This window comes from Podarcis gaigeae (genome assembly GCF_964106915.1).
Source record: "Podarcis gaigeae genome assembly, chromosome: 7".
NCBI lineage: Eukaryota > Metazoa > Chordata > Lepidosauria > Squamata > Lacertidae > Podarcis > Podarcis gaigeae.
In genome coordinates this window covers 83,986,518-84,008,891 of record NC_139683.1, presented here as the reverse complement: position 1 = coordinate 84,008,891, position 22,374 = coordinate 83,986,518, and the positions used below count along the sequence as shown (strand labels likewise).

Genomic DNA, 22,374 nt, shown 5'->3' with positions numbered 1-22,374 from the left:
CATCAGAATCCAGACATGAAGTAAAAGATGGATCACAGCAGGGCTTTCTCAGCCATATTTTGAGATCTTTGGGAAAGGCCTTCTTGACTGTGCAGCATCTACCTGCATTCTCAGTAGTGGTGCTCTGATTATGGAATTCCCTGGCCCTCCAAGTGGTGCAGCAAGAAAATCACGAGCACACTTGCAAAGCTATGCAGGGCTTTGTACTGTTTCAAATAGAATGGAGGACCGTGTGTTGAAAGAGGTTTGGACTTGATGACCCTCAAATTCCCTTCCTACCCTACAAGTCTATGTTTCTATGCTTCCCTTCTCAGGTGCAGTTGGGCACCAATGAGGATGAGTTTTTCAGCACACTTTCCTGCTCAAGTTTTTGTGGGAGTCCCTGCTGAGCTGCTGAATTTTATTTGTCGTTATAGAGTTAATATGCATCGGTCTGTGGCAGAATTTTCCTCTGTGCATCAGGAAGGCCTCGGGGAGCAACCTCACTCTCCCCGCCCTGGTGGAAGAGGAAGTTAAAGGAACTTATGGCCCCTCAGCTGCCTTTCCATGGAGCATGGAATTGCCCCTCAGGGTTGCGGCCAAAGCTAATCCTACTCTGAGTAGGCCTATCTATGTTAATGAACACAACTAACTTGGGCTCAATATTTTCAATGGGTCTCTGAGTAGAACTTAGCTGGAAACAACCCTACATCTCCTGTGTCTTATTACTGAGATAAATAATAGTTAAAGGTAAAGGGAATCCCTGACCATTAGGTCCAGTTGTGACCGACTCTGGTCGGGGTTGCGGCGCTCATCTCGCTTTATTGGCCGAGGGAGCTGGCGTTTGTCCGCAGACAGCTTCCGGGTCATGGGGCCAGCATGACTAAGCCGCTTCTGGCGAACCAGAGCAGTGGACGGAAACACGGTTTACCTTCCCGCCGGAGCAGTACCTATTTATCTACTTGCACTTTGACGTGCTTTTGAACTGCTAGGTGGGCAGGAGCAGGGACCGAGCCAGCTCACCCCGTCGCAGGGATTCGAACCGCCAACCTTCTGATCGGCAAGTCCTAGTCTCTGTGGTTTAACCCACAGTGCCACCCGCGTCCCTTAAATAATAGTTAATGCTACGTAAATAAGTTTTTGGAGCTCAGGCGCTTTTTTGCTAGACGTTTTCCACACGGTAAGATAGGCACCACTAAGGAATATAGGGACGCAGGTGGCGCTGTGGGTTAAAGCCTCAGCGCCTAGGACTTGCCGATCGAAAGGTCGGCGGTTCGAATCCCTGCGGCGGGGTGCGCTCCCGCTGCTCGGTCCCAGCGCCTGCCAACCTAGCAGTTCGAAAGACCTCCGGGTGCAAGTAGATAAATAGGGACCGCTTACCAGCGGGAAGGTAAACGGCGTTTCCGTGTGCAGCTCTGGCTCGCCAGAGCAGCGATGTCACGCTGGCCACGTGACCCGGAAGTGTCTCCGGACAGCGCTGGCCCCTGGCCTCTTAAGTGAGATGGGCGCACAACCCCAGAGTCTGTCAAGACTGGCCCGTACGGGCAGGGGTACCTTTACCTTTACCTTTAAGGAATATACTACTAATCCCAATAATTGTAGTGATCCAATAACATGTGCTTTGCTCCTGCTGCTCCTTCCACGGGCTGCCCAGGGGAGATCAATTTGGGGCCATTCACAGAATCATGGAGGAGTTGGAAGGGCCCACAAGGGCCATTTAGTTCAATCTCCTGCAATGCATTGTTGGAAACCAGAGGGAGACCCTGTCTGATCCAACAGGGCTCTTATTTCCATTTAAAGCACTATCTTAACATTGCCTGATTAAACTGACAGAAGCTCTTCTGATGAAACACTGGGAATCTTACCAAGTGCTACACAATGGGTATAATGCCAGTTAAGAGTTTCACAGATTCAATGATTGTATTTCCCAACAGATGGAAATAGGTTCCCTCTCAGTGCAAGTGCCCTTCTTAAACTAAGTGTTAAGAAAGACTAGCTCTGCAAAGAGGACCAAGAATCTCAAGTGTTCCTCCTAGCCAGAGCTTCCGTACCATCTGCCTTATGCAACAGAATCATCCAGGTTATATAATGCAACTCGTATTACCCGGGGCTGAATCCGACTGCTACTGGACAGCAGTTGCTCAGATTATCAAACAGACATTGACAACACTCTACTATTAATACTACCCTCTCATTTTCCCTTTGCGATTGCCTTCACATTTTTAATTACAAAAAAGCATTATGAAACTGTTGACAAACATTCACCTCTGCATTTCCCCTTTGCTCTTCAACAACACAGGAGCATCATTTTTAATAACAAGTATAGGAATTAATATTCTAGATTATAGAATTAAAATGATAGAATTCCAGTGGAAACAGTGCATTGTGAATAATTAGGGGTCCCGCAATAGTAAGTGAGGCTTACTCCCTACAAAGTATATTTAGGATTGCAATTTAACCTTCCCTTAAAAATGTATTTCTCTGTAGCAATTATATCACAGATCTGTATTTCTTATTCGCGAGCACACTTTCTCTCACACAGACACTCATGTGATAAGGAGGGGTTGAAGCAATAGACTGCGTTCCGGAACAAATGTTGAAATAATTATTCGTCTCAGTGTTTAAGTTTAAAATGGTGCAGGTTGACTGCATTAGAATAGTTGATGCTGACTTCGTATATGGGCACACATGCAAGGCAGGAACCTCTGGACCTGGTCCTCCTCTTCACTGCGGCAGCTAATTGAGCCTAATTGAATCGTCTGCTCCTGCCTCCCACATTTCGTTTTTGGATCAGCACTAAATAAGGACTCCAACCTGCCCCACCCATCCGTAGTAGGCTTTCCTGACAACTAATCTGTTGAAGTGTTCTAGGGAACTCAAAAGCTTGCTCAGTACAACACGATCCTACGCTCCTTTCTAGAAGACATGACTGAGTCACATAAAGCAGTGTTTCCCAACCGGTGTTCCGCGGCACACTAGTGTGCCGCGAGACCTTGCCTGGTGTGCCGCGAGTCGGGCGGCGAGAGGCGGGGCGGCGGCGGCGAGGATCCGCGTCGAGCCGGGGGCGGCTCCGCGGTGGTGGTGCCGAGGTTTCTCTCTCCATTCTCCCCTCACACACACACACAGGAAATAACACAGGATCAGCTGACAGGACCCGGCCAATGGGGCGGCGGCGGGGCAGCGCGCGCAAAAGGGAGGAGCGCGAGACAGCGGACGAGGAGGAGGCCGGCATGTCCGGGCAGCAGCAGCAACAACAGCAGCAGCAACTCCCGGCGACGGCTCCTCAAGCCCCGGGCAACCCTACTCCCTCACCGGCCTCGGCCGCCCTCCTGCTCCACCCGCCGCCGCCTCCCCCGCCGCCGCCGGCCACCTCGGCCCCGCCGCCGCTCCCTCCTCCACCCGCTATCGCTGCCACCACCACAACAGCCGCCGCCGCCTCAGCTGGGCCCATGCCTGCTGGGAGCGGCGGCGGCAGCAGCAGCGCCCCGGCGCCCTTCCTTCACGGCGGCGACCCGGCCCTCCTGGTTCGGGAGGCGGGCGCGAGAGCCCCACCCCTCGGCGCTCGCCAGCTCCGCGCGCGTCCTTGCCTGGGCGAAGGTGCTTCTTGGACGGGAGGCTGCGGCGACCAAAGACCCCGGCGGCTGTCAGGAGGAAGCGGAGGAGGAGCGGGAGGCTGACCCCGAACTCGTGGGAGGAGGCGAGAGAGAGAAGGCGCTTGGGCAGCCACCCCAAGCCGGCGCACGGGGGCGCCCCTTTGGAGCTGCCCACCTGAGCGCACGGGACAGGAGCGGCGATTTGATTCGCGCCAGGCCACGCTTGCTGCGGAGGGAGGAGGAGAGCGGCGCCTTCCAGCCTCGTCTCGCTTCGTGACAGCGCCGACCGAGCCTGAGAGGGAGCAGATCCGAGGGGGATCTTCCCCACCCAGCCACCCCCTCGCCGCCCGCCCTGCTCCTGTCGTGGCAGCAGACGAGCCGACTCGCCCTGACCTGCGGGGTCCCCCACGCCGCCTCCGCTCACGGCGGCGACCCGGCCCTGAACGAGCAGGAGAAGGAGCTCAAGCGGCGCCTCAAGCGGCTCTACCTGGCCGTGGACGAGCAGGAGGAGGAGTTGGAGGAGTCCCTCAGTCCCTCGCTTTGCTGCCTCCTCCCCCCCCACCCCCAAAGCTTGGAGGTTCCCCGGCAAGGGGGAGGGGAAAAAATTGAAACTTACACTTTCGTGCGTCCCTCCCGGCGTGACGCTGCGCGCTGACGTCACGGGGCTGTAATGGTGGTGTGCCTCGAGATTTTTTTCATCAATCAAGTGTGCCTTTGCCCAAAAAAGGTTGGGAAACACTGACATAAAGCAATTAAGTAAAAGCCTGTTACTTTAATTGCAAGAATGCAAAAAAGACCCAGCGCTGACAATTGTTCTCATTAGGCTTGAAGTAACATGAATTACTCATATCAGTGGCAAAAAGGATCATATGACTAATGGATGGGAAAGTGGTTCCATGATCTAGCCCTGAAACATGAAGCAATGTGGTTTAATTAATTGTGCAACCACCTCTCCTCATCTTCTAATCCCCAAATGGACAGATATTTACGAGAAGTATTTCCAGGAGAAAATCGCCGTACAATCACAAGGAGGTTCTTGGGGAGCAGAGGAGAAAGCTGAGAAGGAAGATAGTACTGGCAGAAATAATTATGGCCAATGTCAGAAAACCATGGATTTCCCCTGAAATTGCATCTATATAATATTTGGTTTCCTCATGGCTTTCTGGTAAAGCAGGGCAAAAGCAGATCAAACTGGTTTCCTCATTCCCTCTGTATAATAAAATGAAGTGTCCATCAAGCTGATATCCAAAATGTCCATTTTGTGCATTCTTCACAGGGTAAAAAAATGTTTTCTCACTGAAAACTGCTTTGAGCCTAATGGCACAGACAATTTCATTGTCTTTTGGTAGACATTTAACTTAGAAGGGCTGCTGATAGTTTAAGAAGGCAAGGTGGGTTCATTAGAATTGAGGGTAATTGTTTAGGGAAGGTTTGAAGTATAATGAGAAACTTGAATTAAACCAATGATTTATATTGGCCTTTCTCTTGTTGAGTTAAAAAACACACACACTACAATTTAAATCATTAATTTAAATCAAATTTCCCATCCCACTGGTATGTCATACCTTTCCTAAGCAATGATACATACCAACCAGTTAATATAATTACTAAAATAGGTTATATCCAAAGAGAGCATGTAGACTATCTACAAAGTATACTATTATGTTCATTCTATAGCTGAATAAACAAACTTGGTATTTTTATGAATTTTGGGAAATGCTACATGTAAATACACCTGCCTATTAAATGGATAAATGTTCCTTATGTGTGTTAAGCAGCAGTGCATTAGGAATGTTAAATAGAAGTCAATCACGCAGCATGCTCAATGGCCTGTTATAAATGTGAAAAGGTTGTTCAACATTTAAAGTCATTTTAGTAAAACTGAATATATTAAGCAACTTAATCAGTACAATCCTCTGCATGTAATCTCCCTTGAGTTCCATGGGACATTTTTGTACATTAAAGAATACAGTGGTACCTCGGGTTAAGTACTTAATTCGTTCCGGAGGTCCATTCTTAACCTGAAACTGTTCTTAACCTGAAGCACCACTTTAGCTAATGGGGCCTCCTGCTGCTGTCGCGCAGCCAGAGCACGATTTCTGTTCTCATCCTGAAGCAAAGTTCTTAACCTGAGGTACTAGTTCTGGGTTAGTGGCGTCTGTAACCTGAAGCGTATGTAACCTGAAGTGTATGTAACCCAAGGTACCACTGTACACAGGTCCAAGTGCCCTGAGATTCCAGCACTGAAAAGAAGCACCCTCTGGTGTCTGACATTGGCCAAAGGACTGGGCCACTGGATGTTTTCACGCCCTGCCTTCTAGAAGAACATCACGGCAAGGGGTGGGCGCCAACTTGCTCTTATCCATCCATCCATCACAGAAGAAACAAGTGAAGTGAGATTCTTCAACCCCTGCCTGCCAGTTGCCTTGGAACTGCAGAGTCGAAGGAAGCACACTCTGGCCCCATCAGTTGACTGGGGGACTAAGGGATGATGTTGGGTTGTGTGAGCTTGGGCTGAGTGTTCACACAGGTGTGCACTGCTGCAGTCTGTTGTAAGCCAGCTTGAGGATAATTCACTCCAAAGGTGAGATATAGATATTCCAAAGAAATGAAGTGGATATATAAAGCCCAAACCTTACATAACCTTTTCAGTTATAACAGCCACTTAGTCCTCAAGACTGCCCTTAAAACTTCTAAACAAGGATTCATAATTCGAGAATGAAGCAAACTGAAAAGCTCAGCTAGTAAAAAAAAAAGGATTATACAAGATCACCCAGGGGGACATAGTCTGCCCTTAGTAATATATGGGATGGCATCTCTTGGAACCAAGAGCTGGATTCCAATATCTGTGATAACTGGCGAAGCCCAGGGACCTGCCTCAAATCCATCATAAGAATACAGTATATGTCCTATCGTGCCACAATTATGTCATTTCTATCCTCAAAACATATTTTCCCCATGGTCCACCTGGAGAAGTGGTATTTAACTCAGTGGGTGACATCTGACTAAGTCAAACGGAGAAGACCCATTGAAATAAATGGACTCGTGTTCCATTGCTTTCAATGGGTTTACTCTGGAGTATGACTTGTTCAGATAACCCCCTATATATACAATTCAGTTCTAAGGGGCTGTAAGTATTGGTTTAACATGCTGGTATTCAGAGTTAACTTCAACCAAGCTATTATTATTATTTATTTATTTTTAAAGTTGGTTTTTTTTTGTTTTTTTACTTAGTTTTCAAATCTGTTTTAATTTATCTGTGTATATGTACATTCTGCATTTGGGGGTTGGAGGGTCTTTGGAGGTTAACACTGAAGAAGAACATATCCAATGCCTACGCTGGAGCTATTAAAAAATAAAGAAAGGTGCAATCTAGCAGGATACTATCATGCTCAAAGCCCACCGAAATGAACAAGAGCTGCACAATGCCTTCATTTGAGTGGGGTTTGCACAGAACTTCCCACCAGACTGCAATCCAAACACCTAAGGATGTTCCAATGGGCATTGTCTTCTCTGTCTTGCTTAGTGATACTGATGTTTGGAAAGTAGGAGGAGACACAAGAAGGATCTACCACCTGCTTAAGTGCATTGCAATACGCAGTTGTTTAAAACCATTACTTGGAAATATGGGTTTGTAACCATTAGTCAAGACCAAATTTAATTTATGACAGAGCGATTAATAAAAAAATGTATTTATAGACGGATTTATATACCGCCGTCTCGCAGAACATCAGGATGACATACGACGACAGGAAAACATTTAAAAGCAATACAAATTTTGCATTGGTCTGTGACCACAGCGCACGTTTTTAGGGGAGGAAGGGATACAAAGCACATTAAGATCCTGAGGCCATTCATTGGGAGCTAGCCAAGGCAGGTACACCCATTACAGCAACTTTTTTAAAAAAAGAAATAAATGAGTGCGTGGATTTTCTTACCAAAATCCCTTCCCACCACATCCCAAAAACATTTTTCATGAAACAACAGAGCAGAGGAATTTTTGCTGTCTCTGTTTTGAAGACTGTATACTGTATCTGACTTTGGTTGCAATCCTATCCCTGCTTACTTGGGTGTAAATCCCACTAAACGCATCCCAAATATATATGCATAGGATTGGGTTGCACATATACGAAACATATATGTGATTATACATAGACAGGGAGACAAATATATATAAAAGGGGTCTCCTGCATATTTAGTCAAGATTACAAAGAGCCAGAAGGCTGGATTAGGGAGGCAGCTTAGATCTGGCAAGATGGTAGCTTTATCTAGCTTAGGCTTCAGTTGATACCCATTCATTTCAGAAGACACCTCAAGACCTTGGGGTTTATTATACACAAGAACTGTGGTGCTCCTTGCTTTGTCTCACATATCCGTACAATCTTAAGCGGGGCTGCAGAGGCTCTCCTTTGAAGCTTTCATAACATCACATCTCCACGCAGCACCACAATATAGATAGCTGTGTCAGGCTGTGAGACTGCTTTAAAACATCAAAAATGCTTTTCTGGATCAGAGCAAAGAACACACTGTGCCTCCATTTGTGTGAGCACTTGACCAGCCAATCCTGGAATTAATTGCTCCCAGAATCTGACTCTTAGTCACTGGCACACTTGGTCTCCATCAATGTGCTGTATTTCCCTTTTTAGCCAACAGATGTACCGTAGTTGCCATCGTGTCATCTTGTAGCAAGGGACTGCCTACGTTACTGTTCTATATGACAAAATTCTTCTGCCAGTCAATTTGTCACTGGATGACTCAAAAGTTCCAGTTCTAGGAGAGGGAGAATAACTCAGTTTTACTCACTCTCTCCAGATAATTCTGAATTTTATTAATCTTGGCTTTGCATGTCTGCTCCCCAAAGTCACCTTTGTGGGGCACTCCTGGGCACCTTCTGTGGCCTGCAAAGGGTCGCTTACACCGTGTTGGGTTGCTGACCGCTGGATTCTACAGAGCCTCTTAGAATATGAATCTCTCCTACTCAGCCCACCGAATACTACAGAGCAGTCATCCTCTTCCATTTACACAAAGATTTGGGGACCAGAACCACCTCCCCCATCTTTGAGGAAGAGGTTAGGATGCCTGCCTGCCCCTCCCCCCCGCCAGCGCTAGAGTTTGGCAAAAGGTTTTCTACACACCCTTTTGGGGAGAGGGGTGGGGAGTTGGGCAGGGTTTGTTTGAGGTCCGGAAATATTTTTTGTAAGTGCTCTTGAAGCAGTGTGTGGCCCAAGATGGGCATCCCAGTATCCTCGCCAGTATTGCAGGAGAGGATGCTGGGGCACAACTGAGCATCATCCCAGAGGTGCACTCCAGCATCCTCTTGAGACACTATAAGGTATGAAATAACCAATCTGCTGCTCTCCAGGTGTTGCAGGACTAAAACTCTGGGACCAAAGGGCTGCTGGGTGTTGGAAATCCAACATCTGTAGAGCATTGGCTACCCCTTTCGTAAGAGATCTCTTGGATAAGGCACACAGTTGTGATTTTTAAGAAGAAACAACCAAACAAGACACGAGGGACTTGAATAAGTGGTCTCCTCTTCTTACCAATTTTTTAGCACTTTACGCCTCCTTTAATATTTAAGAGGCGAAAGTTGCAGATCGCCCACATCATGTGTGGTTTGGTATTCAGCCACGTGGCTAAGGCAGTGCAGCAAAATGGCAGCGCAGGAGGAGATGGATTTGAGCCAAGCCTAGGCCTTTGCTCCAGAACACCCCCTTCAACGCCAAGGCTCAGCAAGAGACCAGAGGCACAGAGGGACCCAGCTGGCCAAATATTAGCAGGGGGGAGAGGTTATGGGGTGTTTCAACCACAGCCAGGCTGGGTGCCACCCAAGGCCTCTCAGTGGGCCAGGACCCACTGCTTCTCGGCCTAGAGAGCCCCCACCCAAGACTCCCCCCCCCACCAGGAGCCCCTTCCTTCCTTACCTGCCCTTTGACAAGGCTGGCGGCAAACTGGCGCATGACGGCCTCGACGGTGTAGGCGCTGGACCAGCCTCTGGGGGTGAGGAGCTCCATGCAGATGGCGCCGCCGTCCAGGACGTAGCCGTTCTCCAGACGTGGGCTGAGCACCCTCATGAAGGGCGGCGCGAAGGGGAAGTTGTCCGGGAAGGTGAGGTTGAGCAAGATGTACTCGGTGTTGGTCTCCTTCATGTCCTGCCACAGCACCGAGTCCTTGTCCACCTGGTGCAGCTTGACGTTCCAGTCGAAGAGGCTCTCGTCCACCAGCTCCACCGAGATGAAGCGGTCGCTCAAGCGCGCGATGTCCTGCAGCTCCTTCATCAGCCGTCGGGTGCGCACTTGCGTGCAGTGCGCCTGCCGGCTGGCTGGCACCAGCGACGGCGGCACCAAGGCCGGGGTGCTGGAGCGCCCAACACTGCCCCCCGACGCCGGGTCTTTGCCCGAGCCAGCCTCCTTGGCGTCGCGCTGCTGCTGCTGCTGCGCTTTCTCTGGCGCGCCGTCGGGGCTCGCCTGTTGCTGCTGCTTGGCCACTTCCAGCACCTTCTTGGGCTTGTTGCGCGCGGGGCTGCTGCCTCGGCTGCTGCTGCAGCTCTCCTTGCCGGGGCTCCCGCAGCCGCTGGCCGGCGTGCCTTGCAGCTGCTGCTGCTGCTTATTCTTCTGGTTGCTTTTGCCCCGCAGCGAGGAGCCTTGCTGGATGCTGCCGCGACGGTGGTGGTGATGGTGATGCTTGGGGTCCTCGGTGTCCCTGTTGTGGATCCGGATGAGCCCGATTTTCCGCAGCAGGGTAGCCATGCTCCCAAGGGCTTTGGCCGCGGGGGTCGTCGGAGGGAAGGAGGGCAAAAGGAGGACGCGGAGACCCGCTACCTGCCCGAGCTAGGCGAGCCAAGCCGCGCACGCCTCGCCTCCCCTCGAGTGGCGAGCAGAGCGCAAACGGTGGGCAGAGGTTTGTGGAGTGGGGAGGCGAATCCGTTTGGAGGGGCGGCGGGAGGAAACAGAAAAGGCAGCGGGGGAAGGGTGGATGTGGCCGGATCCTGCCGCCTGCCCTCGCCTCCGCTGCTCAGGCGCCTCCTCTCAGCAGAGCCGTCGGTGCTGCTGCTGGCAGCATTGCCGCAGTCGAGCCGCTTCTCCCCGGGTCACCAGAGCTCCGCCGCCAGAGCCATGGAATCCCACGTTGGAAAGCGCCGCCACCCCGGCTCCCTCCGCCCACTCCCGACGACACGCTGCTGCTGCTGCTGCAGGAGGCCGCTTCCTTCCACAATAACCTTCAGCTCCGATCGACTAAACCACGCGCGCGCGCACACACACAATGGGATCCAGCCGGGCTTGCTCTTTGGGGAGGGGGGGTGTCTTCTTTCACCCAGTTTTTCTCCCCCACAGCGAGGTGAGATGGTGGCTCTGCCGCATGCGTTTATTTTGCAATTAATTCCTACCCACCGTCTGACTTTCCTCTCCTAAGGCACCCGTTTTTCCCCCGGCTGCTTTGCAAGCAGGAACCCTCCGCTTCGGTTTTTTTCTCCGGCCGGGGATCCGGCGCAGGCGAAGCTAATACTGGAGCGAAGCCCTTCGTGCGCACCGGTGGGGGAGAAGATGGAGACGGCTGCCCCCTCGCCAGCCAAGGCGACCCCCCACCCCCGCGCCGGCGAAGCGAGGGCGCTGACCTTTGGCTCGCCTCCTCGAGGCTGCAGGCTTTTGGGGAGACCCCGTCAGCTGCGCGCGGCGCCTCCTTCTGCCTTGCAGGCTGCCCCGCACTTCTGCAGCGGATCTGACATTGCGGGGGGGGGGGAGGCGGAGAGGGAGGAGAGGGAAAAAAAAAACCCGGTTAAAGCCCGCCTACTATTCTGTATGCGCAAGAAGAGGAGGGCCGGGCCAGGCAGATGCTCACGTGGTGGCAACCTGGGTCCCTACTGGTTGGAGGGGGAAAGGAGAAGGGGGATGGGGGGGGGAGAAGCTGGAATTATGTGGGTCTTGGAGGATGGAGGAGCGATGGCTGATGCTTTTGCAGCAAGCCTCCTCCACCCTCCAGCACCCCCCGCCTCCCCCTCGCCATAGTATAATTCAGGATAATTGCAGGTGCGTGTGAACAAGAGACCTGTAAAATACCAAGGTGGCTGTCGGGGGGAGGGAGGCGGGAGGCGGAGAAATCTGTAGACCTGCAACAGTTTTTTTTTTTGTTTTCTTTAAGAAATAAGATTTAAAAGCATGCCTTTCAGACCAAGGTTGATTCCAACAAGGACGGGGCATGCAAGACGCATTAATGGGCTGTGTGTGTCTGAGCCTAAAAAAATCACAAGATAAATGTTCACATGCGTAAGGAGAGTAGACGTCCTTGGTTGTGGGCTAGGGAAGGGAAAAGATACCGGGGTTTTTATTGGGCTGCTTCTTGGCACTACAAAGAAAAAGGGATTCTTTTTTTCCGCCACCTATTTTCCATTCCTCGCGTGTAGCTATATATTTGTGTGGAAGCAACAAGAGTCCTGTGGCACCTTGAAGGCTTTCCTTGTAGCAAAAGTTTTATGTGACAATAAATGTTGGCTTTTAAGGTGCCAGAGGACTCGTGGTTTTTGCGCAAGAGACTATCCTCTATCCTATATATCTGAGAAGGAGGGCTGTTTTGCTTCTTGATATAGTGCCATCAATTCACAAAGCGCTTTACAGAAGTATAGTATAGTACAGTATAAGAGCTTCAGTTTTCTTCCCTGTGATTACTGGGAGAAATAATTTCACAGGATCTGTAGTAATTTCACAGGATCTGTAGTGTACAGATCAGTCAGGATCTGTAGTAACTTAGGGCTCAGCCACATTTTTGCCCCACACATTATAGGCATAAGGTCTGGGCTTTCCAGGCCTGTCTCAGAGCACTGTTTGCCCACCACTCTCCCCAGGAAAATCTGATGAATCAGAGCATACAGCAATTTGGGTTTTCTGCAGCTGCACCAGTGGTAAAGAGCAGGGTTTCATGGCTGCACCAGTGCAAAAAAGAAAAAAAATTAAGCTGTCAGACCTGGACCTGGAAAACATTTTCATGAATAACCTACAACGCAGTGTAATGTAATGGAATGCAATCTTACATTGACTGGAAAATATAAATTCGTTTTCTGTCATTTGCCCTGCGTCAGGTGGTGTAACAGCACCAACATGGGGGCCACATTTTACCCCGCAGTGCCAATTTTGTATGAGCAGCAACTCTCACATTTCGTCCTGACCACCTGGTTAAAAGGTAAAGGTAAAGGTACCCCTGCCCGTACGGGCCAGTCTTGACAGACTCTGGGGTTGTGCGCCCATCTCACTCAAGAGGCCAGGGGCCAGCGCTGTCCGGAGACACTTCCGGGTCACGTGGCCAGCGTGACATCGCTGCTCTGGCGAGCCAGCGCAGCACACGGAAACGCCGTTTACCTTCCCGCTGGTAAGCGGTCCCTATTTATCTACTTGCACCCGGAGGTGCTTTCGAACTGCTAGGTTGGCAGGCGCTGGGACCGAGCAGCGGGAGCACACCCCGCCGCAGGGATTCGAACCGCCGACCTTTCGATCGGCAAGTCCTAGGCGCTGAGGCTTTAACCCACAGCGCCACCTGCGTCCCGACCACCTGGTTACAAGCCCTTAAATGTTGCAGCTGCCCCATGGGATGGATCCAGGGCTGCTGTAATGTGAAAAGCACATCTCAGTAGCATTTGCGTGTGGCACAAAGGATGTGAATGGATTAAATGTGCATTTTATGGCCAACTCACCTATGTGACCAGTGCGCCAAGTGATGATGTGCAATTATCCACTGCAGAGCAATCGTAAACACCTGAACTCAGCTGAAACACAATACATGGTGATTTAAATTAAGCCAACTTAAATAACTGATGTAAATCAACTATACCATTCGGGCATTCATATATTTCTTGAACAGGCATGTAGAGTAGCCCATGGCCACATACAATTAAGACATATTGGCTTGCAACTAAATGGAGCCTTTAAAAGTAAAGGTAAAGGGACCCCTGACCATTAGGTCCAGTCGTGGCCGACTCTGGGGTTGCGGCGCTCATCTCGCTTTATTGGCTGAGCGAGACGGCGTACAGCTTCCGGGTCATGTGGCCAGCATGACGAAGCCGCTTCTGGTGAACTAGAGCAGCACACGGAAACGCCGTTTACCTTCCGACTGGAGCGGTACCTATTTATCTACTTGCACTTTGACGTGCTTTCGAACTGCTAGGTTGGCATGAGCAGGGACCGAGCAACGGGAGCTCACCCCATTGTGGGGATTCGAACTGCTGACCTTCTGATCGGCAAGTTCTAAACTCTGTAGTTTAACCCACAGCGCCACCCGCGTCCCATGGAGCCTTTATTACACCATTAAACCATAACCCACATGCTTTTTTTGCACTGTAAATTGTGTCTGCTTAGAGACAGTCTTTTTGGCTCTTTCTATCTACGTATGCAAACATAGTAAGCAAGAACACTTACTTAAAGACTGATGTTGCAGTAGTAGGCGCTCTCATCTGTAAATGTCCCATAGCACAAAGTGAGACTTACTTCCGAGTAAACAAGGACTGAACTGGCCTGTAAGATTCCAGGTCTTTCTGTATGTTTCGTGCTGATAGTTTTTAGATAAGAGAGTGTTCCTAGTGATATGGAAAGCATACGTGAAATATTTTAATTCAGTGGTTCTTATATTTGTTTGGGACACAGACCACTTTGAGAATCTGATGAAAACCTAAACCCACTTCCTATGGGGGGAAATCTACATGAGCACATTCATACAGGATTTGGCATACAATTAGTTGTATTGCATTGGGGTAAAAAGAAAAGAAAAGAAAAAAAGGTCCCAGTTTTGTGCCCCCAGCCACTCATGGACCATAGGTAAAGAACCCATGTTTTAAGTTATTAGAGTCATGAATATTCATAACTAAGGACTGAACCATTGTAGTTGAAGGACATGAAGAAGGAGTACAAAATCATCATTCTGTGGATGATAATAATGACAGTGAGATACAGAATCTTCGGGTTCCTAGAACCTGTGACTTGTTAGTCCCTGGTTTGGTAGAAAGTGCACAATAAGAAAAGTAATACAGTGGTACCTCAGGTTAAGTACTTAATTTGTTCCGGAGGTCCGTTCTTAAGCTGAAACTGTTCTTAACCTGAAGCACCACTTTAGCTAATGGGGCCTCCCACTGCTGCCGTGCCGCCGGAGCACAATTTCTGTTCTCATCCTGAAGCAAAGTTCTTAACCCAAGGTACTATTTCTGGGTTAGCGGAGTCTGTAACCTGAAGCGTATGTAATCTGAGGTACCACTGTACCGTATTTTCCCATGTATAAGACGACCCCTATTTTTTTGGACCGCAGCAAAAAATTTTTTTGGGGGGGAATTACCCAAAGTTGTTGAGCTTTCTTGGGGGGGGGGGGGAGATTGCCCAAAGTTGTTGAGCTTGTCTGAAAAGCTTTTCTGGGGCTTTTCTACAGACTGCCCGCCAATGCAAATCGCACACATCACCGCGGCCACCAATCGTATGAATGTACGCAGCCCAAAGCCCACCTGCACGATTGACGCAACCACAGCCGATTGCATGGCATGTACGACTCGCTGCTGACGTAAATAGCCCACCCAATTGCTGCAGCCTCAGCCATTCGTCAGCAGACCTTGCTGCAGCAACCAATCACACGCCAATCGCTGCTGACAATCTCCTGCTGGCTGTTGCCACCAGTCACCCGTCCCCCCTCTGGTATCCGTGTATAAGACGACCCACAATTTTTGCCTATTATTTCTAAGTAAACAATATTGTCTTATCCACAATAGGCCCTCTCCACAGGCCACGCCTCCTCTTTTTAGGACACACCCCTCAGTGGACAGGATTCACATTCCAAGTGCTTGGCTGGAATGTGGCCTTTAACCCCTTGTTTTCCAGGATGGAGGGTAGAGAGGGCTCTGTGAGCATAGATTGTACAAAGGTAAAATTTGCCTTTGCTTTTCTCAATGGAACTTTTCTGGAGCAATGATGTCTACCTGACTTCTTGTGTCTTGTTTTTCTGGCTGGCCTTCAGTCCTTGTTCCCAAGTCCCACCTTCTGGCTTGCCCTCGGATCTTGATCACTCTTCAATCTGGACTTCTGGTTCATGGCTTCTGACTCTCTTCTGACTGCTGCCCATGACTGCTGCCTTCTCTTCCAGTGCTTATGGTGGTTGCCTGCACCTCTTCTGACTCTGAGAACACCTCCTCAAGAGATCCCAGCACTCGAGCTGGAGACTCCACAGCTCTGCCGGTGCCTGAGGAATAGGGCAAGAGCGCAGCTTTTTGAAACACCAACAGTTTCTTTGGAGGGATCAGAGCTGGAAGCACCAGCCTGTCAGCAGAACTACTTAGCCTTCCAAGATAATAATAATAATAATAATAATAATAATAATAATAATAATATTTTTATTATTTATACCCCACCCATCCGGTAGTGATGTATGGAAGTGAGAGCTGGACCATAAAGAAGGCTGATCGCCGAAGAATTGATGCTTTTGAATTATGGTGCTGGAGGAGACTCTTGAGAGTCCCATGGACTGCAAGAAGATCAAACGCATCCATTCTTAAGGAAATTAGCCCTGAGTGCTCACTGGAAGGACAGATCCTGAAGCTGAGGCTCCAATACTTTGGCCACCTCATGAGAAGAGAAGACTCCCTGGAAAAGACCCTGATGTTGGGAAAGATGGAGGGCACAAGGAGAAGGGGACGACAGAGGACGAGATGGTTGGACAATGTTCTTGAAGCTACAAACATGAGAGTGACCAGACTGCGGGAGGCAGTGGAAGACAGGAGTGCCTGGCGTGCTCTGGTCCATGGGGGTCACGAGGAGTCGGACACGACTAAACAACAACAACCCCACCCATCTGGCTGGGTTTCCCCAGCCACTCTGAGTGGCTCCCAACAGAACACTAAAAACAGAATGAAACTTCAAACTTTAAAAACTTCCCTAAACAGGGCTACCTTCAGATGTCTTCTGTTGTTTATTTCCTTGATATCTGATGGGACGGTGTTCCACAGGGTGGGCGCCCCTGCTTCGAAGGCCCTCTGCCTGGTTCCCTGTAACCTCACTTTTCGCAGTGAGGGAACTGCCAGAAGGCCCTTGGAGCTAGACCTCTGTGTCCAGATTGAGGACAACCTAGCTTGGTGCTCTTGAATGCTCTGCAGCTAATCTGATTTAACCAGCTCCATGGTCCTGCTCTCCTGCTCTGTCTCCTACCAGGCTTCACCAAGACACCTTGCAGGCTACAGTCTGGAGGAAAGAGTCTTCTGTCCCCTTAACATACTCTACTGTTTTTTCCTGTGCTTTGAACTGCTTCTGGTGGTATTCAGTTGGTCAACAGGTGACACCCAACTAGAACCCTGGGGTCAAAGCTCATGCATCCAAGCCATAGCTGTCAACTTACAGACAATAAGGGATCAGCAGCCAAAATAAGGGATTTTAGTCAACCAGCAGCCAAACGAAGCCTCAAGCCTCAAGTTCCCACAGCGCAGCAACCCGGCAGAGGGGATGCAGCAAGGAAAACCACCGTCACCTCTCCCCTGGGAAGCGTTGACCAAAGGCGAGTCCCCAGGCAACGCAGCCGATTTGATCGGCATAAGGCATGCAAGCTCCACCCCCCAGTCATTCTTAGACTCCTTATTGGGTGAGCAACACAGCCAAGCAACACAGTTGGAGCCTCCCTCCTCCCTTTCCTTTGAAACCTGGGAAATTTAAGGGACATCATCAATCCAGGACAGCAGTGGGAAACGGCGCTGGGATAAGGCAGTTTCCCGCCAAATAAGGGACGGTTGACAGCTATGATACAAACTGAGCCAAAGAGTGAAGAGGGAGGGTGGAACATTGAGGAGAAAGCTATGTTAAGGTGTACTGTTCTTCCAAGTATTCAAAAGGAGATTGCCTTCAATCAATAAATCCATACATGTTACTAGAACCACCATCTCTCTTGCTTCCTCTAAATCTCTCCAAAGCCATGCTTTTCATCAACCCTTTGACTTGTTCCTCACCTTCAGATGAAACATAGTCTGAAGCGTGTGCATTTACACTGACAAATCTCCAGCCTATTACACTTGACTCTCATCTTTCTTCCTGGCTATGCTGTCCTCCTGTTGTCACCTCTTTGACACATTTGAGATGGTACATTCCTTTGGGGCACGATCTTTCTTACGCTTACATTGCTATTCTTTTAAAAATGCCATGTACAATATTGTTGTGAATTTGTGAGCTGCCTGGACCCTGCTTCTGATTCCTGGATGCTGGACACTGAATTTAGCATGTTAAAATACAAATCCCATGTTCAAGAAATCACCTAGGACTGCCTCCTAATTCCTGGATCCAACACATTGCTGGAATAGTGAGGCCAGCATGGTAATGACCCACTAAAGATGGCTTGTTAGGGGGTCAAATGGGGTGTCCCTGTGCCAGAGGGTAAATGGGAGGGGTCCCACCATCATCTAGTTAGTTAGAAAGACAGTATGCAACAACAGCAGCAAGAATACTCATTGCAAAGTATTGGAAGACACAAGATTTACCCACCCGGGAAGAATGGCAGATGAAAGTGATGGAACTGGCGGAGATGACTGGCAGGATCCGAGACCAAGGTGAAGAGTTGGTGGAAGAAGATTGGAGAAAATTTAAAGTTTATCTACAGAAACATTGTAAAATTCAGGAATGTTAGAAGGATGTTGGAATGAAGTAATGTGGTATTAGCAGAAATGATACAAAAGATTAGGTAAAAATTGATTTTTTAACTGTTGAAAGACGAGAATGTAAAATTATACTATATTAGGATAAAGTATTAGGATAAAAACCAAGCTGGAAAGGATTGGCTGGAATATTTAATTGAACTAGAATACAAAAAAGGGAGGTGTGAGGAGGTCAGGGAAATAAGTAAATGAAAGGTAAGACATGGAAAGAGGGAAATGTTTTTAATTGCTTTTATTTTTCTGTATTTTATATTCTTTGTTTTTTTCTTTTCTTTTTTTCTCATTTTTTCCCTCATTTTTGTAACTTTTTTGAAACTTTAATAAATATTATTCTAAAAAAAAAAAAATAGTTAGAAAGACAAAAGACTTTGAAGTAGAGTTTTAGAGTTGTTGTGATGTAAGTTTGAGAGAAAACAGTGGCCGGCTAGAGTCAGAGCTATGTTTGATTCCTTTTTGAATCCACAGCTGCAGAAATGGGGAATCAGGACCCTATTGAAGTGTTAATTCTGTGAGCCCCTCCATTGCAGGCGCAGGTTAATATATCTTGAGTAAATAAACCATATATCATAAAGACACTACAGTCTCCACTGGGCCATGTTTCCAAAAGGAAAAACAAACCCTCAGTAAGTGCTTGTAACCCCTGGAATCTTTCACCGCTAGGAGATTGGGGTGACCTGTAACAATATGAGCGACAGTAAAAAGGAATTTATATATGACAAAGGTGAGGCACCTGGTGATTGGACATGCGTCCATGGAATGCCAGACAACCAAGCAACAAGGCCATTTCCCCCAGAGAAAAAGCAGGAGGAATCGGGAGGTGAAAAATCAGGGAGTAGTTATGGGTTCCCCGGGGCGTATGAGGAGAGCCTACTGTCCCTACTTCCTTCCAAGGAAACCAAGAGAAGAAATCTCTGCAACACAAAGTTCAGGCGAAACTAGGTCAGCGCCACCTGCCACTCGGCATTCAGAAAAGAACATGCAGTGCCCGTCGTCGCTTCAGTTAGAGCTGCCGTTCGATGCCCTCGTTCTGCTCTTCTTTGCTCTCATGCCACGTTAGGGCCTACCATTTCGTTATTTGCCCACAGCCATTTCGCTCCTTGGAACACGCACTTTCTGGTTCCCATGGCAACACCCATCTTATTCTGTTTGTTCCCTGCGGCTTCCTCCTTGCAGCCGTTGAGTCTTCACTCTCTCTCTCTTTGCTGAAGCCGTTTGTGCTGTTGCATCTTACTGGCATTTTCCAATGCCTACTTTGCAGCTGACCCGAGTCCCCTTTGGTTTAGCTCTACGTACATAGCTTTCTAAGCCTGTTCATGCTCCTTCTCCATCTGTGGCGCCTTGATTACTTTCAGTTATCCCAGCCACTGCTTTCAGCAGAGGTTTCTTTTGTTCACTGACACAGGGGCACCAAGATAGACCATGGTACGTTGAATGCCATCACCCGTTCACACATATATTATCCACAGACAATGCCATCACCATCCCCGGCATTTATACCACACTTTTGAGTGTTTGCTTCATGTAGCATTATCTCAGCAACCCTGAAGGGTATCCCCAGTGATACTTTTCTAGAAAAAGAGGTGCCGGAACTCACCATGAACTTCTCTTTAAAAAATAATAATAATAGTAATTCAAAACTATAACAAGGCATAGTATCCAAAAACATATCATCCTTGTCCCCCCCCCATTTTTCCTCCCTCCCCCTCCAACACAAAACCCACCCACCCCCCGACTTCCCTCAGTTCCAGTCTTTGGTTTCTAAGAATGCTGTTTTCTGCATGTTACAAAGTTGTATAAATCCTCAAACTATTTAGCTGATTATTATCAATAAAAAGTTTGTGAATGTTTATTCAAAACCTGCCAAGGAGTCCAGTTCGCTTTGTTGTGTCTTCAGATACTTTGTAAAGGGTTCCCATTCATCCTTAAAGTCACAGTTATCCTTGTCCCGTAGCTTATATGTCAGTTTTGCCAGTTCTGCATAGTCCATCAATTTTTCTTGCCATATTTCTTTAGTTGGGGTTTCTTCAGTCTTCCATCCTTGTGCTATTAAAACTCTTGCGGCCGTTGTCGCATACATGAAGATGTTTTTCAACTTTTTTGGCAGGTCTTTCCCTACAATCCCCAACAAAAATGCCTAGGGTTTTTAAACAAATGTTAAATGGAACATTTTCTTCAATTCGTTGTATATCATTTCCCAAATTTTTAAAATTACCTTACAATCCCACCACATATGATAAAATGTCCACTATCCTTGAACTTCTCTTATGATGACAATGGCACCCACCTGAGAGGTGGCAGAACTGAGATCTGGCGAGTTCTGGCTGAAAAAAAAGTCCTGGGTATCCCCATATTGTGGCTGAGGAGTAGAGGTTGAAAAAACACGGCCTACCTAAAGCTGTGTTGTTGATTTCCTGGAAGAATAACGATTTGAACAGACAACTTGTTGGTTTAAAGCTCTTAGCCACCGTGCAATACTATCTTCCAGTGTATGTCTTTTTTATTTAAAATTACCATTGCAATTGCATTCCACTACTATTATTGTGACTACAGTGGTACCTCGGGTTACATACGCTTCAGGTTACATACGCTTCAGGTTTCAGACTCCGCTAACCCAGAAATAGTACCGTGAGTTAAGAACTTCGCTTCAGGATAAGAACAGAAATTGTGCTCCGGCGGCGCAGCAGCAGCAGCAGGCGGCCCCATTAGCTAAAGTGGTGCTTCAGGTTAAGAACAGTTTCAGGTTAAGAACAGACCTCCAGACTGAATTAAGTACTTAACCCAAGGTACCACGGTATTTTACATTTATGAAGGGATCGTAGTGCCAACTGGGTTCTACTGTACTGAAATATGCATTATTTTGCTGAGCCATCCTTCTCCCTGAGATGCTAGATTTCCATATGTGGGGAGGGGGCTGGTGGTGGCCAGGTTCTCCCTTTCCAGTCAAAACTGAAGGGGATTCTGCTTGTTCACAGAGTCTGGGGTGCAGCGGTTGCTCTGTCTCCTCAGTACCTCAGACCCTGCCAACTGCTTCCAGGTCGTGTTGCCACGACAACAGCAAATGCTGGGCTAAGGTTCAGTTTTGCACTTCTTAAAGAAGTGGGCTCCGGCTCTTGTCCCCAGAAGCGCTGGACTCTCTTGTGAGGCGGCTGCAATATTTAAATAAATTTTCTGAATTGGCATCTTACACATAAATGTGGGACGCATTTAGAATGACAGTGAAATGTTGAACTTAATGTCAGTGACTGCTTATTCTAGAATTCTGGTGTGCGTACAATTTATCTCCAGCTCAGTCTGACATGACTGTGTAGGATTTAATGAATTTAAGATGTGTCAGGCTTAGAAAGTTCCATGTGCCCAGTATGAATCAGGATTAAACAATAGCTGCAAAAACACTATAAATAAATAAATGGCACCGTAAGTGCACTATTTTTTGGGACATCTCTTAAGTTTTGTTGGGAAGCTGCAAGAGGCATCAAATACTGGGGCTAGGAACCTCCTCCTAACAAGAAAGGGACACAGTAAAGGGATGGTATCCGCAATATACAAAATACTACTCCAAAATCCCATGAACCCCCTAGACGCAATCAAAAAACAATGGGTGGATGACATAGTCTATGAGATTAACCCCACTCAATGGACCAGAATGTGGTCTAAACACTCCTTTAAATCCATATCAATGAAAAGAAAAGAAGTCACTCTGAAACTCACCTACAGGTGGTACCTAACACCAAGAAAACTAGTGCTAATATGCCCAGGAACCTCACCAAAATGCTGGAGAGGGTGCACCTCCACAGATACATACCTCCACATGTGGTGGGAATGTCCCAAAATCCAACTATTCTGGACAACAGCCATACGAGAAATATGTAAAATAACTAAGCAAGTATTAGAAATCACCCCAGAATTGGCCCTATTAAACATCTTCCAAGACAATAATGCTCATTTACACCACAAAGAACTCATAACCCACCTACTTTCATCAGCCAGAAGCATCATAGCCGGACACTGGAGAGACCTGTCAGGAGTAAGCGTGGACCAATGGCACCAAATAGAATGGGAAACAGCCTTACTAGAAAAATTAACCAATAAACTGAAACTGACATGGGGACAAACAGAAGAAGACGCCTTCACCCCAGTATGGTTCCCTTGTAT

The 22,374-nt window shown here is 48.1% G+C and overlaps 1 protein-coding gene and 1 long non-coding RNA gene across 2 annotated transcripts in view; both read right to left on the bottom strand.

Moving 5' to 3' along the window:
• Nucleotides 1-11,384, bottom strand: part of UBE2QL1 (ubiquitin conjugating enzyme E2 QL1) — a 33,986-nt gene extending 22,602 nt beyond the window's left edge. The window contains exon 1 of the mRNA XM_083748485.1: nt 9,497-11,384. Within this exon, the coding sequence (XP_083604611.1) occupies nt 9,497-10,321 (825 nt within the window). The 5' untranslated portion in view covers nt 10,322-11,384. The remainder of the gene's footprint in view (nt 1-9,496) is intronic.
• A 2,969-nt stretch (nt 11,385-14,353) lies between these two features.
• The window catches only part of LOC310848924, an 87,767-nt gene continuing 79,746 nt past the window's right edge, over nt 14,354-22,374 (bottom strand). The window contains exon 3 of the long non-coding RNA XR_014566696.1: nt 14,354-14,682. This is a non-coding gene — a long non-coding RNA (uncharacterized lncRNA). The remainder of the gene's footprint in view (nt 14,683-22,374) is intronic.